Source organism: Amblyraja radiata, chromosome 2 (assembly GCF_010909765.2).
Source record: "Amblyraja radiata isolate CabotCenter1 chromosome 2, sAmbRad1.1.pri, whole genome shotgun sequence".
Lineage (NCBI taxonomy): Eukaryota > Metazoa > Chordata > Chondrichthyes > Rajiformes > Rajidae > Amblyraja > Amblyraja radiata.
Genome location: NC_045957.1, coordinates 20,116,484 through 20,133,134, shown reverse-complemented (window position 1 = coordinate 20,133,134; position 16,651 = coordinate 20,116,484). Strand labels below are relative to the sequence as shown.

Here is a 16,651-nt window from a genome sequence, read left to right as displayed (position 1 = left end):
TTCAAGAGGAGGCTGTTGTCCTGACACCAGAGTGCCAGATCAGCCACCTACTCCCGGTAGGCCTTCTCATTGTTATCTGAGATCAGGCCCACCGCCAGTGTCATCAGCAAACTTGATTATCGAGTCATGTGTGTACAGGGAGTACAGTAGGGGGCTGAGGACGCAACCCTGGGGGAATCCTGTGCTCAGGGTGAGGGACTTCGATGCATTTCCCCCCATCTTGACTACCTGGGGCCTGGTGGTGAGAAAGTCCAGGACCCAGGCACACAGGGGGGTGTTGAGCCCCAATTCCAGCAGCTTCTCGGCCAGTCTGGTGGGGACTATGTGTTGAAGGCTGAACTGAAGTCTATGAACAGCATCCTCACATAGCCCCCCTTCTGGCTGTCAAGATGGGAGAGAGCGGTGTGCAGAACCTGTGAGACCGCATCGTCCGTGGATCTGTTCGGACGGTATGCGAATTGTAGGGGTCCATGTTGCGAGGGAGGAAGGCGCAGATGTGTTTCTTGAGGGAAACCGGACGATAGTCCTTCAGACAGGCTGGGGAGGCATTTTTAGGTACCGGTACAATGATGGATCTTTTGAAGCAGGCCAGGGAGAGGTTGAATATTGTAGTGAGCACCAGAGCTAGCTGCGTAGCACAGGACTTAAGTACTCGCCCCAAGATGCCATCTGGGCCTGCAACAAGCATAAAAGGAGTTCAGGTCATCAGCTAGGGAGGTGCCGCACTTCCAGTTGAGGGTGGGGTGCTCCGGTAGTTGGTTACAGTCCGTAGCCCCTACCACAGACGTCTGGTGTCCTGCTGCTCCTTCTGTGACTCCATCTTGTCTCTGTACCTCCTTTTTGCGTCCTTCACCGCCCTTTGCAGTCGGTAGGACTTTACCTTGTAGACGTCCATATTTCCGGATGCCAGGCCCGAGTTGTGGGCAGCGGTGCGAGCATTCAAGACCACTCGAACTGACCTATCAACACAGGGTTTTTGATTCGGAAAGGTGCTTACCCTTACCGTGGGGACGATGTTGTCGGTTATTGTTGCGATGAAGTCCGTGACTGTTTCCGCGAACTCACTAACGTCACTGGAACTTGCTTGGAACATATTCCAGTCGACATCTGTCAGTGCATCTTGCAGCATGGCCTCTGTCTGGTTGGACCACCGTTTTACGTCCCTCGTCACTGCCGCTTCCCGAACTATCCTCTGTTTATACTCCGGCAGCAGGAAAATGGCAGAATGGTCAGATTTTCCTAAGGGAGGGAGTGAAACGGCCTTGTAGCCTTCCGGAACGGCGTATAGCAGTGGTCCAATGTTCTTTCCCCCCTGGTGGCACACGTGATGTGTTGGTAGAAGTTCGGCATGACCTTCTTGAGATTTGATTTATTAAAATTTCCAGCCACCACCATAGCCGCATCCGGGTACTTGTTTTGATGTCGATATAGCACATCGTGTAGGGCCGATAGTGCCACGTCGGTGTCCGCATGCGGTGGAATGTAGACGGCTGTGACGATCACTGAGCCGAACTCCCGGGGAAGGTAGAATGGGCGGCATGAGATCGTCAGGTGCTCCAGATCCGGTGAGCAGGAATGGGAAAGCATTTTGATATTTCCAGGGTTGCACTAGTTGTTATTGATCATGAAGCAGACTCCTCCACCCTTGGACTTCCCCGATGCTTCTGTTCTGTCAGCACGATGGACAGTGAAGGACTCGGTTGGGCAGATTACCTGATCCGGAATCAGTGAGGTCAGCCATGTTTCCGTCAGGCAGAGGATGTTGCAGTCCCTTGAGTCCCGCTGGAATCTGACCCTCACCCTGAGGTCATCCAGCTTGTTTTCCAGGTACTGGACGTTCGCCAGAAGAATGCTGGGCAGAGGAGGATGAAAGGCTTGGGCTCTCAGCCTATTCCAAATCCCCACCCGCTTTCCCCGATGTTTTCTCCAGGTTTTCCTTGTAGCCGCGCCATTGTTGCAGCAGCCTCTGTTGATCTCTGCTGGCCACGCAGGATTGGTAAGTACAGTGTTTAAAAAGTCTCCGTTTACACTAGGGTTTAGATTTAAGAGGGTTTCCCTGCCATACTTTGTTAGTACAAGGGAGTTGGAACTTAGAAATAAGTTAAAAAGGAACATGAAAGTTAAAAATATGCATAGTTTTCGCGGAGCTGCCGCGACAACGACTGGACAGGACAGCGGCATCTTTTGAAGTGCATCAACTGGTAGTTTTCACCAGTGGGAGAGCCACAAACAAGGAGAAACAGCTACAAAATGGGCAGTACAATGGCACAGCTGGTAGAGCTACTGCCTCACAGCGCTAAAGACCTGGGTTCAATCCTGACCTAGGGTGCTGCATGTGTGAATTATGAATATTCTCCTGTGACCGTGTAGGTTTGCTATGGGTGCTCAGGCTTCCTCCCACATCTTAAAGACGTGCAGGTTTGTAGGTTAATTGTCCTCTGAAAAATGTCCCCACTGTGCAGCAATTGGATTGCAAAAGTGGGATAACATGTGAACAGGTGATTGATGGTTGGCTAGGACTGTTTCTGTTTCTTACTATTTCTTTCAGTCAATCAAAAAATTAATTGAGGTCAATTAAAATGAGGTGCGTAGAAATTTCTTCACTCAGAGGGCAGTGAATGTCTGGAATTCTTCTAACTCAAAGGGTGGATATACGTGCAGTGGAGGTTGATACATATTTGAAAAATCAACGAATTGAGGGTTATGGAGAATCGGTGTAGAAGAGGAGCAGATGTAAACCTAAATCAGCCATGATCGCATTGAATGGCAGGCCTGGCTTGAGGGTCCTGGAAGGTAGACACAAAATGTTGGAGTAACTCAGCAGGACAGGCAGCATCTCTGGAGAGAAGGAATGGGTGACATTTCGGGTCGAGACCTTTCTTCAGACTGATTGAGGGTCCTGGCATCCTATTCCTGCTTTTATTTTGTTGGGTTATTGTTTTTTTGTGTGTAGTGGGGTGTATTTTGCTGCTTTGGTGATCTTATAATGGTAATGTTCCAATAAAAGCTAATCAACCTAAAACATTAACTCTGTTTCTTTCTTCGTAAATGGCCTGACTGCTGAGTAATTCTAATATTGGCCATTTTGTATTTCATGGTTCAACCTTTTTGTAGCACTTTACTTTTAATAATCATAAACTTTTGCGGAGCTCCGGAAAATAAAAGGCTCAACTACAATTTCCAACAACTTACCTGGATCAGAAAAACGGCAGAAATCGGTGTCGTTTCGGACAAGCTGCTTGAGCACCTCAAGGCTCTCGCAATTTCGCGAACTCCCGCAGCTGCGGGAACCCAGGACTTTAAACTTTCCCACGCTGGCTGTGGAACTCCCGACCCGACTGTGGATCCCAGGTACTGTACCTTGAAACGCCGGGATGACACCCAGAGCCGACGGGCTGGATCTCCCATCAACAACGGAGCTGAAGCTGCCGACTTTGAGGGAACCCCTGTTCGTTACGGAGCTGGAGCTGCCGTCTGTGAGGGAATCCCCGTTCCAGCGCAGGTTCGCAGAAACAGCAGGTACAGCAAGTACAGTACCTGGAAACAAAGGGGAAGCCTCCATTGTGTCCGGAAACGTGGCCGTCGGGCAGGACTTCAGGTCAGAATGAAGCACAGGGGCCTTCGGCCCCCTCTCCCAACTATCCTACTGGCTAATGTACAGTCCCTTGAAAACAAAGTGGAGGACTTAAGGGCAAGACTGCTTTATCAAAGGGAGCTGAGGGAATGCTCTGTGTTCTGTTTCACAGAGACATGGCTCACCCCCAGCTCCCCAGACTCAGCGGTCCAGCCTGAAGGGTTCTCCATCCACCGCATGGACCGTACCCTGGCATCTGGGAAAGGGAGAGGAGGGGGCGTCTGCCTCATGGTCAACTCTGCGTGGTGTTCCGACGTGGCAGTCCTGTCCAACTCCTGCTCTCCACACCTCGAACATCTGGCGGTGAAGTGCCGTCCCTTCTACCTCCCGAGAGAATTCACCTCCGTTATCCTGACCGCGGTCTACATCCCACCCCAGGCAGACGTCCGTCTGGCACTGGAGGAGCTGCATGCCGTGGTCAACAAACACCAGACGTCTTACCCCGAGGCATTTACCACCATTGCTGGGGACTTCAATAAGGCGAACCTCAAGAAATCACTCCCCAACTTCCACCAACATGTCTCCTGCTGCACCAGAGGACCTAACAGCCTCGACCACTGCTACACCACCATCAAGAATGCCTATCGTTCTATCCCTCGCCCTCACTTCGGTAAGTCCGACCATACCGCGGTGCTGCTTCTTCCTGCCTACAAGCAGCAATTAAAGAGCGCACCCCCAGAAGTGAGGACAGCACAGAGCTGGTCGGGGGGGGGGGGGCAGAAGAACAACTCCAGGACTGTTTGGAGTCTGTAGACTGGGCAATGTTCAAGGACTCGGCAACGGACTTGAACGAATATGCCACAGTCGTTACAGACTTCATAAAGAAATGTGTGGAGGACTGCATCCCTACAAAAACCTTCCGAGTGTTTCCCAATCAGAAACCTTGGATGAACTATGAGATCCATACTCTCCTGAAGTCCAGACACAGGGCATTCACATCCAACGATACAGTGGCCTACATGAAGACCAGATACGACCTTGGTAAGGCCATCAAAAAGGCCAAAAGGGACTTCTGCTCCAAACTGGAGGACGAGACAGATGTTCGGCAGCTGTGGCAGGGTCTGAATGCAATCACCTCCTACAAGGCAAAACCAGGAGGCAGCTCGAATGCCGGTGTAACATCACTCCCTGACGAGCTCAATGCGTTTTACGCACGCTTTGACAGGGAGAATACTGATGTGCCTTCCCGATCCCCCATTCGCTGTGATGGCATTTCAGTCTCAGTCACAGAGGCCGATGTCAGGAAATCCTTCAGAGGGGTGAACCCCCGAAAAGCACCTGGACCTGATGGTATACCCGGCCGTGTTCTAAAAACCTGTGCGGACCAACTGGCGGGAGTTTTTACGGACATTTTCAACCTCTCACTTCTGAGGTCTGAGGTCCCCACCTGCTTTAAAAGGGCATCAATTATACCGGTGCCCAAGAAGAGTAAGGTGACGTGCCTCAATGACTATCGACCAGTGGCACTAACGCCGGTGGTGATGAAGTGCTTTGAGAGGTTGATCATGGAGCAAATCAACTCCTACATCGACAAAAACCTGGACCCACTGCAGTTCGCATACCGCCACAACAGATCAACGGTGGATGCGATCTCGCTGGCCCTCCACTCCGCACTGGACCACTTGGACAACAAAAACTCATATGTCAGGCTGTTATTCATCGATTACAGCTCGGCATTTAACACAATCATCCCCTCCAAACTGGTTACCAAACTCGCAGAACTGGGTCTCTGCGCATCCCGCTGCAACTGGATCCTCGACTTCCTCGTCCACAGACCACAGTCTGTTCGTATTGGTGGAAATGTGTCGGCCTCAATAACAATCAGCACGGGAGCACCTCAAGGCTGCGTGCTCAGCCCCCTGCTGTACTCACTCTATACCCATGACTGCGTAGCGAACCACAGTGCGAACTCCATCATCAAGTTCGCTGATGACACCACTATTGTGGGGCGTATCACTGATGGGGATGAGTCAGAGTACAGAAGAGAGATCGAGCAACTGTCCATATGGTGCCAGCGCAATAACCTGGCCCTGAACACCAGCAAAACCAAGGAACTGATTGTGGACTTTGGAAGGAGTAGGAGGGGGACCCACAGCCCCATTTATATCAACGGGTCGATGGTTGAAAGGGTCAAGAACTTCAAATTCCTGGGGGTGCACATCTCTGAAGATCTTTCCTGGTCCGAGAACACGAACGCAATTATCAAAAAAGCTCATCAGCGCCTCTACTTCCTGAGAAGATTACGGAGAGTCGGATTGTCAAGGAAGACTCTCTCTAACTTCTACAGGTGCACAGTCGAGAGCATACTGACCGGTTGCATCGTGGCTTGGTTTGGAAATTTGAGCGCCCTGGAGAGGAAAAGATTACAAAAAGTAGTAAACACTGCCCAGTCCATCATCGGCTCTGACCTTCCTTCCATCGAGGGGATTTATCGCAGTCGCTGCCTCAAAAAGGCTGGCAGTATCATCAAAGACCCACACCATCCTAGCCACACACTCATCTCCCTGCTACCTTCAGGTAGAAGGTACAGGAGCCTGAAGACTGCAACAACCAGGTTCAGGAATAGCTACTTCCCCTCAGCCATCAGGTTATTAAACCTGGCTCGGACAAAACTCTGATTATTAGCAACCACTTTCTGTTATTTGCACTACCAGTTTATTTATTCATGTGTGTATATATTTATATCATGGTATATGGACACATTTATCTGTTTTGTAGTAAATGCCTACTATTTTCTGTGTGCTTAAGCAAAGTAAGAATTTCATTGTCCTATACAGGGACACATGACAATAAACTCACTTGAACTTGAACTTGAACTTGAAATGTACTTTCTCCATATACTTAACTTAGCACAACATAATTTAGGGTAATCCTGTGGCAATCTAGAAGTTAAGACTTCCCTTCCTCATCAAACTGCTGTGTATTTACCAGTTCCTTCTCCTTTGGAGTAGAATATTTCCCATCCTTGTTTTGCAGTATCTCTTCATTAGGCCACATGTCATTTCCAATCTATGTGAAATGGTACAACAGCAGTCCCTATGCCTGGGTGTGGTTTGCCAGCATTAATAATTTAGATTTTGTTTTAAAAATGCATGCAATTCCATTACAGCAAGTACATTTCTAATGCGTTGTGGGAAGACCTGCATGGGCTCTTTGTATGATGGGGTTTTTTTAAGGTCCACAATTATGACCTACTTAAAGAAATTTGCTTTGTGAAGGCAAGGATCAAAACTGCTAACAAGTTTGTCTTATTTATAAATAATTATGTTACAGATTTCAGGTACTTAAATAGGGCACATCATTGAAGGAGAAAAATGGAAGAAGACAAAGGAATTGTCATTGAACTATGGAAGCAGAGACAGGAAGAGTGAAAGAAACCTTGATCAAAAAGGTTTTTGATTGCTATCTATTAATGGATATGGTGCAAGCATTAAATCTGCCAGATACAGGAAATGTGCTCAATTAATTCAGGATTTGATGTGAACCAGTAAGTGACAACAAATGTGGAAAAGCCCACTATTTGCTCAAAACTAAAAATGAAATGTGATTTTGGCAAACATGCATCCCAACAACATATCTTTGAAAAACTCAAGCACAGATAGATGGAGGAAATATACAGGGATGGATAGGGAGAAAGGCTAGCCAACAGAATAGTAGGTTTAAAAGGGTAATTTTCAGATTGTGGCAGTCAACAGTTAGTTGAATGCCACAGGGACCACTGCTGGAGCCTCAACGACTGGTGATCCAAATTGATGACTTGGATGAAGAGATCATGTGCACGTAAACCAAACTTGCCGAACAGTGGATGTATTGGGAACTTGTGAGGAGAACTCAAAGTGCTGTCAAAGGGATATATAAGGGTTCTGTGAGGGAGCAAGAAGTTGTGAAGGTGGGCCTAGGAATAGGACATGGAATTTAACTCTGGCAAGTGTGAGGTGTTGCATTTTGATATGTCAAACCAGGGCAGAATTTACACAGTAGATGGTAGTACTGGAGAGCTTTCCAAAGCAGAGACATCTGGAAGTACAGGCACACGGTTCCCTGAAAGTGGCGAATCAGTGGACAACGTGGTGAAAAATGCATACAAAATGCTTGGGAAGTCAAGTCAAGTCAAGTTTATTCGTCACATACACATACGAGATGTGCAGTGAAATGAAAAGTGGCAATGCTCGCGGACATTGTGCAAAAAACAAACAACAAACAAACAAACTACAAACAGAATGGAACAGAATCACATATTCTTTTACATATTACATATTGTGGGAGGAAGGAAAAAGGAAAAGAAAACAGCAAATTAAAAAAACCAGTAGAATGGTACAGTAAAGTTAGTCCCTGGTGAGGTAGGAGTTTACAGTCCTAATGGCCTCTGGGAAGAAACTCCTTCTCAACCTCTCCGTTCTCACAGCATGGCAACGGAGGCGTTTGCCTGATCGTAGCAGCTGGACAAGTCTGTTGCAGGGGTGGAAGGGGTCTCCCATGCTCTTATTGGCTCTGGAGTTGCACCTTCTGATGTATAGTTCCTGCAGAGGGGCGAGTGAAGTTCCCATAGTGCGTTTGGCCGAACGCACTACTCTCTGCAGAGTCTTCTTGTCCTGGGCAGAGCAGTTCCCGAACCAAATCGTGATATTTCCGGACAAGATGCTTTCCATAGCCGTTGAGTAGAAGCACTGGAGGATCCTCAGAGACACTCTGAATTTCCTCAATTGCCTGAGGTGGTAAAGGCGCTGCCTTGCCTTACTCACGAGTGTTGAAGCATGTGATGTCCATGTCATATCCTCAGAGATGTGGACTCCCAGGTATTTAAAACAGCTCACCCTATCCAGTTTCCCCATTTATCCTCAATGGTGTGTACGTCCTTGGATGATGTGCCCTCCTAAAGTCCACGATCAGCTCCTTAGTTTTTTTGATGTTCAAGAGAGGCTGTTGTCCTGACACCAGAGTGCCAGATCAGCCACCTCGTCCTGGTAGGCCTTCTCATCGTTGTCTGAGATCAGGCCCACCACCACAGTGTCATCAGCAAACTTGATTATCGAGTTGGAGCTGAACCTAGCCACGCAGTCATCATGTGTGTACAGGGAGTAGGGGGCTGTGGATGCAACCCTGGGGGGATCCTGTGTTCAGGGTGAGGGACTTTGATGTATTTCCCCCCATCTTGATTACCTGGGGCCTGGTGGAGAGAAAGTCCAGGACCCAGGCACACAGGGGGTATTAAGTATAAAAGGGTATTAAGTATAAAAGTTGGCACATCATGATGCAGCTGTACAAGTTGTTGCTGAGACCACACCTGGAGCAATGTGTGCAGTTCGAATTGTTCGAATAAAATGGATGGCCAATTGTGAGGTCATCTATTTTACATTAAAAAAATTAGAATTAAATTAGAATTCTCGTACCTGGTAACATAAATCTGAAACTGTTGAGAAGCAAAAAGATTAAGAAAACTATGTAAAGGATCACAGCTTTAATACAAGTACAAAAACCAATCAAAGAATGAATAGAACATCTCAAGGAATCAGGAGTATCATCAAAGGGGCTGAAATACAGCAGCTTGACTAATCTCCGTTTGGAGAACAGTATTTAATTTTAAAGACTGAAGAGCAGGAAAATATACTAGCTTTAGAGGGATCAAGTAGCACAGAATCACCGGAATGATATAATAATTTGATTTATATTCAGATGAATTTGGAGGGTCAAGGAATGATATAACTGAAGTACTCAAAAACATTAAAATGTTTAGATAGGGTTATAATACCTTCTAATAGCTAGATGAAGAGGAAGAGGCCTCAGGGTGAAAACTAGAGCACTTTTCACACAACAGGTACTTGGAGTTTGGAACACTCTCTTTCCCAGTAGATGTGGGATTATGACAAATGCAGTTTTCACAACTGATTTAGAATGAAATCTAAAGATTAAGATCCAGTGTTAAGGATGGTAAATGCAATTTAGGTGTCAATCAGTCACTATCTACTCAGGGTGACAAGTAAAGTTGTGAAGCTGATATACCCACTCCCATTCTTATGATTCAGTAGGATCCACTAAATCTCACAACCGAAAGTAAAGGACAAGCTTTGTCGTTTGTTTAATAAAATCTCATTACTCCTCATGTGCAGCTAAGCCCGTTAGTCTCTCTGTCCTCAGAGTTTGTATCTCAGCTCTCGTCTCTCGACCCTCACGTGACGCTGCTCGTTATGAGGCAACAGGAACAAGCTGTACCTAAAGACCACGTGGGCATGAAGTCGCCACAATTCCGTCTCCAAGCTTGGTGCAAATTTTAATTCTGATGATAACGCTATTTCCTTACCAATAATACTTAAATGTACTTAATTAGAAGTGCATTTAGATTTCCCAAAGGGGGAAATTCTTCAGTGAGGAGGAACTCTCTCCCAGCCCAGAGCTTCTTTGATCCCAGCCAGCTCTCCTGCCCTAAAGTTACTGCATACTAGTCCTGGCTCCTGGGCTGTGGGTAGTGTCATAGCACTATGGAGACTGTCTTGTGGCCCAAGGCAACAATAACCTAGTCGCCAGGACTTTATTTAAAATAATTTGCATGCTAATACAAATGTGGAGGATAAACAACTCCTGTTTTATGATCAACTCGGGCACCAGGAGAATAGGCACCTCCTGAGCTGGACAAAAAGTGTCTCTCTCATTGACGATCCATTGTCCTCCAAAAGGGAAAAACGAGGATACAATTGAAACCATTTCGCCCCATATACACAATTAACCCAGGAATCTAAGACGAGCACTCCCAGGAATAAAAAGACTGAAAATAATTGATCCACACACTGTACTCTTCATACATGAAAAACATTATTTTTTAAAATCAGAAATGACAACTGATCTAAAATTAGATGCAGCCAACATTAACTTTTATAGGAAATCTCACAATGCTGTCAAAGAACCCAGGAAAATAGCATTAAAATATTATCATTGATAATAAAGCTTACCTGTTCCAACCACACATCAGATTCTTCATCTGAAGCCCAAATGATCATTGTTTTATCCATTGATGCAGATAACAAGGACAAGGGCTGTTCAAGTCTGCCATCTGCAGGAGAGAAACAAGCACAAAACAGTGAAGGGGTTCGATCCGAAACGTTGCCTATTTCCTTCGTTTCTGCAGCATTTTTGTCTACCACAGAATACACTAAGTTCCTCATGCCAAGCAATACTAAATGGTTGTATTTCACTACACTTTATAGCATAGAGCTGACCAGGCGGTCAGAAATTACAAGCATTCTTTAATAAAAACACTAAATTATCAACCACCTCAAAAACTGCGATATCCTAGTCGCCAGGACTAGGACCCCCCCTTTCTCATACACATATGCTGAGAGAAACAACAGCTCAAAGTTCTTGATCTAATTGGATTAAGACTCTAGGTGAACAAGCAGGATTGTGGATAAATCAGACTACTGCCCCTATTTATTCCAACTCCCATCATTATAATCAATAACTTTACTGAATCTGCAGGACCAATTAGCCAAGCACTAGATTGGCCAAGATGCTTCAGGCATCACATGGAGCTGAGCAATTTGCCTGGGAATTTCTCTCATCCATGACATCATTGTGATCAAGGGCTTTACAATTTGGTTTAAGTAAATCAAGAAATTATTTAAATGGATTTAGGCATTGTTAAAACGTTAAAATAACTTACTTAAAATTTCTTACAGTACCAGAAATTAATAAAATATAGAAAATGTAAAGGAAAATAACAAAACTTCTCAACTGTTCCCAGCCTTTTAATTACGGTCGGTAACAATATTTAAGTATAGAGTTGCACCTATGCCAATTACAGCTAGTTAGAGGTTGAAGGGCTGAATGGGACATACATTCAGCAAATAAAAACAGACAAGTTCAAGTTCAAGTTCAAGTTAGTTTATTGTCATGTGTCCCTGTATAGGACAATGAAATTCTTGCTTTGCTTAAGCACACAGAAAATAGTAGGCATTTACTACAAAACAGATAAATGTGTCCATATACCATGATATAAATATATACATATATATACATATATATACATATACAATGCTATAAATACAAAATGAAGCAGCATTTCTGAAGAGAAAAACAGAATTAATATTTCAGGTTTATAACCTTCGTCACAGTAAGGAAAAGCTTTAAGTCAAGGATGTTTTAATTGCAGATAATGGAGAGGGAAGAACAGAAGAGAATGCCTGTAATAGTCTGTAGACCAAACGAGAATGACAGATGTCGCTGCATTGATGCCAGTTGAGAGATGATGAGGGCTTGTAGATCATAGCTAATCTCCCTGGCGAATAAAAATGTGGTCAACAGATTCGTAAAACAATGTTAGAACAGCAAGATTCAGAAGACTGCAGTTATTGGAAATCTGAAATAAAAGAGGATGCTGTAAATACCCAGCAGATCAGGGAGCATCTGTGAAGAGAGGAAAAATAGAAATTTCAGGTTGATGGCTTTCCATCAGAATTGGTCAAATCTGATAGAAACTAGAGAGGTTGCTTATCTGAATCCTGAGAGTTCTCATGTAGCTTATAGAAAAATGAGGTGCTTATCCCTAAGGTCTTCATTGGAAAAGAATAAGGGGTAAAAGTCACAAAGGGAGTGGGTTGGAGAACCACAATAACAGGTTACTGGAAGCTCAAGGTACCTTTCCCATGGCCTCTCATTCCTAACATGAAGAGAGATGATGAATCGTTTCCAGCTTCTAGCATATGCCAAGGAAAGTATTCTTTTAGGCTTTTATGGCAAAAATTATTTTAAAATATTTTTGTGACCATCAATAAAATCTTGGATTCAATAGATGCTCACCCAAAAGGTATAGTTCAATTTTCCTGCAGCTACAATGTTAGAAAAGTTGCAGTGCAAGAAAATCATAAACATGACACCTAGCATAGCAAAATACTGTAGATGCTAGAAATCTGCAATAAAACATAAAAATACTGCATATATACTCAGCAGCCTGGCACTATCTGAGGACAGCAAAGCAGAGTTAACTTTTCAGGTTAGAATTGAAAATTTAAATCTGATAAACTATGAGAACATACGGAAAATTAATTGCAAATCTTCTTGCATCTCTATCTAAAGCACAAACGATTCAGAAGCTGGGCATACATTACATAACATGTATTTCTTTCCACTAATAAAATCATTAAAGTGTTGGTTAATATCACTGCTACATTTATGAATTTTCTTTTCCTATTTCATTAAAAAATACTTGCCAGGAAAGATTTCATTAATTAGTCTTGAAGCAGCCAATGGCATTCACAAAATTTGCTGGGAGTAGATCAAACAGTATGAGTGGACGACAGATGGCACAATGGGCTAAGTGTTCGGCTGGCAACCGGAAGGTAGCTGGTTCGAATCCCGCTTGGAGTGCATACTGTCGTTGTGTCCTTGGGCAAGACACTTCACCCACCTTTGCCTGTGTGTGTCCTTGGGCAAGACACTTCACCCACCTTTGCCTGTGTGTGTGAATGTAATTATGTGAAGCACTTTGGGGTCAATGCAAGTTGACTAAAAATGTGCTATATAAATAAAGAAATTTTAATTTATTGCTGATTTGATCAGTGTCTGGTTTTGCTGCTGATGACCTGATCAATAATCCATGTCAGGTTTTCCACACCACCACCTGGTGGCATGCGGCAGCCATGCTGGTTAGTTCAACTTACGATTCGGAGCCTACAGTACTCATTTCGATGGTCTCTGTATGTATTCAAATTAAAGTACTTGTTATGATATATAATGACTCTCTATCGTTAGTACTTTGAACACGGGGACCTCTGTTGTTTGTGATATATATAAATGACTTGGACGTGCCTTTAGATGAGTTGGTTAGTAATTTTGCAGGTGACACCAAGATTGCTTGAGTTGCGGACGTTGAGGAAAGCTGTCAAGGTATTCGACAGGATATAGATCAGCTGCAGAAATGGACCGAGAAATGGCAATTAGAGCTTAATCAGAGCAAATATGAGGTGTTGCACTTTGGAAGGTCAAATGCAAGGGAAAAGGATACAGATAATGGCAAGACCCTTAATAGCATTAACGTACTGAGGAATCTTGGAGTCCAGGTCCATAGCTCCCTGAAAATGGCAACATAAGTAGATAGAATGGTAAAGAAGGCATACGGTCTGCTTCATGGTGCAGCTTTATAGGACTTTGGTTAGGCCGCACTTAGAATATTGCATACAGATCTGATCACCCATTTACAGAAAAGATGTGGAGGCTTTGAAGAGGGTGCAGAAGAGGTTTACCAGAATGCTGCGTTGGTTAAAGAGTCTTAGCTATAAGGATAGGTTGGACAAAGTTGGACTGTTTTCTCTGGAATGATTTTGGATATAAACTTTAGAATTTAGAGTTACAACATGGAAACAGGCCCTTCTGCCCACCGAGACTGCACTGACCACCATTAAAGGAGACGTGAAGAGTAAGGTTGACGATAGACACAAAAAGCTGGAGTGACTCAGCGGGACAGGCAGCATCTCTGGAGAGAAGGAATGGGTGACATTTCGGGTCGTGGCCATTTTGAAGAGTAAGGTTTTTTTTACACTGGGGTAGTGAGTACCTGGACTGTGCTGCCAGGGATTATGGTGGAGGCAGATAGGCCAGTGGCATTCAAGAGGCTTTTCGATAGGTTAATTGATATGCAGGGAATAGAGGGTTATGGATCACGTGCTGGCAGATGAGATGGTTTAGCTTGGCATCATGTTCGGTACAGACATTGTTGGCTGAGGGCCGGTTCCTGTGCTGTACTTTCTAAGTTCTATGTATTTACAAAGCATGCTAAAAAGGTAATATAAAGTATTGCGGGACTACCTAATAAAGAATGCATTAGTTTCCAGATCCAGTTTATAAATAGAACCTGTGACACACCAAGCATTTACATCTACGCAAGCACACTGATAAAAAACTCAGGCAATATTTTCAGTCCATTATTCACACTGCAGCAGCAAGCATGCACTTGACGTTCATTACAATCAGCAATCTGAAACTTTTAGCAAAATTTCAAATGAATGGAAAATTAGGAGGTATCAATAAACAGCGTAGGCACTTGCTTTGGACAATGATTTTACTTCGGAGTCACGTGACTACGTGAAGAAGGGCCGTCCGTCTGCGTGCGCGTCATTACGTCTGAACGCAACGCGCATGACGGATTGGAGAGGAACTGTGTCCTCCCAGCCGTCAGGATCGGCAGGTAAGGAAAGTTGAACTACTTACCTGCGTTCTCTCGGACTTGAAGCTTTTTGTAGTTTCAGAGCCCAGATGTCGAGGAGACGGTCCGTGGGGAAGTCGGCTGCCGAAGACCGCAGCATTCCCAGTAGCGGGCGACGGTCTTGTTCCCGACATTACCGCCGGCAGAACCGGCAGGAAAGACTTGGTGCAGGAGGAGGAGCCCCGTGGTGGTCCTGCGGGACGTAAAAACCACCCGCAAGTCTGACACCCGTTGACTCAGATGAGTCCGGGGAAGAGGGATACTCTCCCTCAACGGAGAGCGTCTGAGGACGACTCTCCCACATGGAGCAACTTATGGAGAAGTTGCTCCAACAATGATCTGCTCCGAAGGAGGGAGCAGTATCAGCACGGGCCTCTACAGCAGGCCGTGCCAGCAGCCTCACACATGGGGAAAACAAAACGGGCCAGGAGTACCTAGGCAAACCCAATTGGAGGGTAGGCCAGGAGGATCCCGGATGGAGAGGATAACCTCCTTCATGGGTAACGTGTTTAAACGTTCAAAACCCACATGGAGCACCTGATGGAGAGGTGCTCCACAATGATATACTCCAAAGGAGGGAGTTATCAGCCCGGGAATTATGGAGAACCCGCAGGCAGCGGCACCTGTTTCAGGGCTGCACAAATGTCTCCTGCTCTGAGGAGAGGAGCATCCACGGTCAGTTTCAGTCTGACCCAAAGCAAGAATCTTATTTAGGTCCGCTGGAGGGGCCATGTCAGCGCAGGTATCCTCAGGGGCCTGCGGCAGCACCTGTTTTCAGGGCTGCCTACAAATCTCACTCTCAGTGGAGGGGAGTGTGAGTGATCAGTAGGTAACTGATCTTGAATTTAAAGTATGAACATACTGAAGCACATGCATATGGCCTCAAGAGCCAGCAGTTGGCAGAATATTCGCACAAATGCCGGCGGCAAGGGAACAGCGCTATCAGGGTGAATTTGGAGAAACTAGCCGCCGAATCCTCTCTTCAGGTAAGACCAGAAGAAGGAAGCAAAAGCTGTCGGACCAATCAAGGTACAACGACAAGCAAACTTCATCAGTAGGCGACAAACACACCCCACACCTACATAGGGGATAAGCAGTTCACTGAAGCCGGTGGTAGCTTGAAAGCTGGGCACGGAAATATGATCAGAGTCGTCTTTCAAGGCAGACTCAGAATTATGGCCAGAATTGTCTTACAAGGCAAGCTCAGTATGAAATAAGGTTTTCAGACCAAGACCCAAGCAGAGGTCAGGAGAAACATGGAATCCACACTCCTTACCAGTCCTACTCCCAATCAAGGAGGGAAAAGGAACCCGCATCAGGGGCCTTTGGGCTTACCACAAGACCACCGGTAGGCATGGAGGTAGGTGGGTCTGGGTTTACCGAAACAAGGGATTGTGGACCAGTTACATGTTGGTAATTTTACTCTTGTGTTTTTGTTCAAAATGACAATAACATGAATTTCAGATCTGGTTTTAAAAAACAGATAACAACATGTGATTATTTTTACTGCACAACATACATAGGTTCCAAGCAGACTTGGAACTCGGACCGGAGTTGTCTTCGAGGCAGGCCCAGTATTATGGGCAGGATTGCCTTCCAGGACAGGTGACAGATGGAGGATGTCACTTCATCCAGGTTTAACTCATTTGTGCAGTACAGACTTTCAGAACAGTAAAATTTTGTTATGGTCTAACAACTGTTTTATAGGAGCTTCCTATAAAATGGTCACATGGCATGCATCAACCTGAAAGATGCATACTATTCGGTGTCTATTCACTAAGAACAGGAGAAATTTGAAGTTTAACTGGATGGCATGGCTCTGCCAA

At 45.2% G+C, this 16,651-nt stretch overlaps 1 protein-coding gene across 1 annotated transcript in view; it reads right to left on the bottom strand.

Moving 5' to 3' along the window:
* The window catches only part of elp2 (elongator acetyltransferase complex subunit 2), a 139,226-nt gene that overhangs the window by 71,000 nt on the left and 51,575 nt on the right, over window positions 1-16,651 (bottom strand). The window contains exon 10 of the mRNA XM_033042787.1: window positions 10,579-10,679. Within this exon, the coding sequence (XP_032898678.1) occupies window positions 10,579-10,679 (101 nt within the window). The remainder of the gene's footprint in view (window positions 1-10,578; window positions 10,680-16,651) is intronic.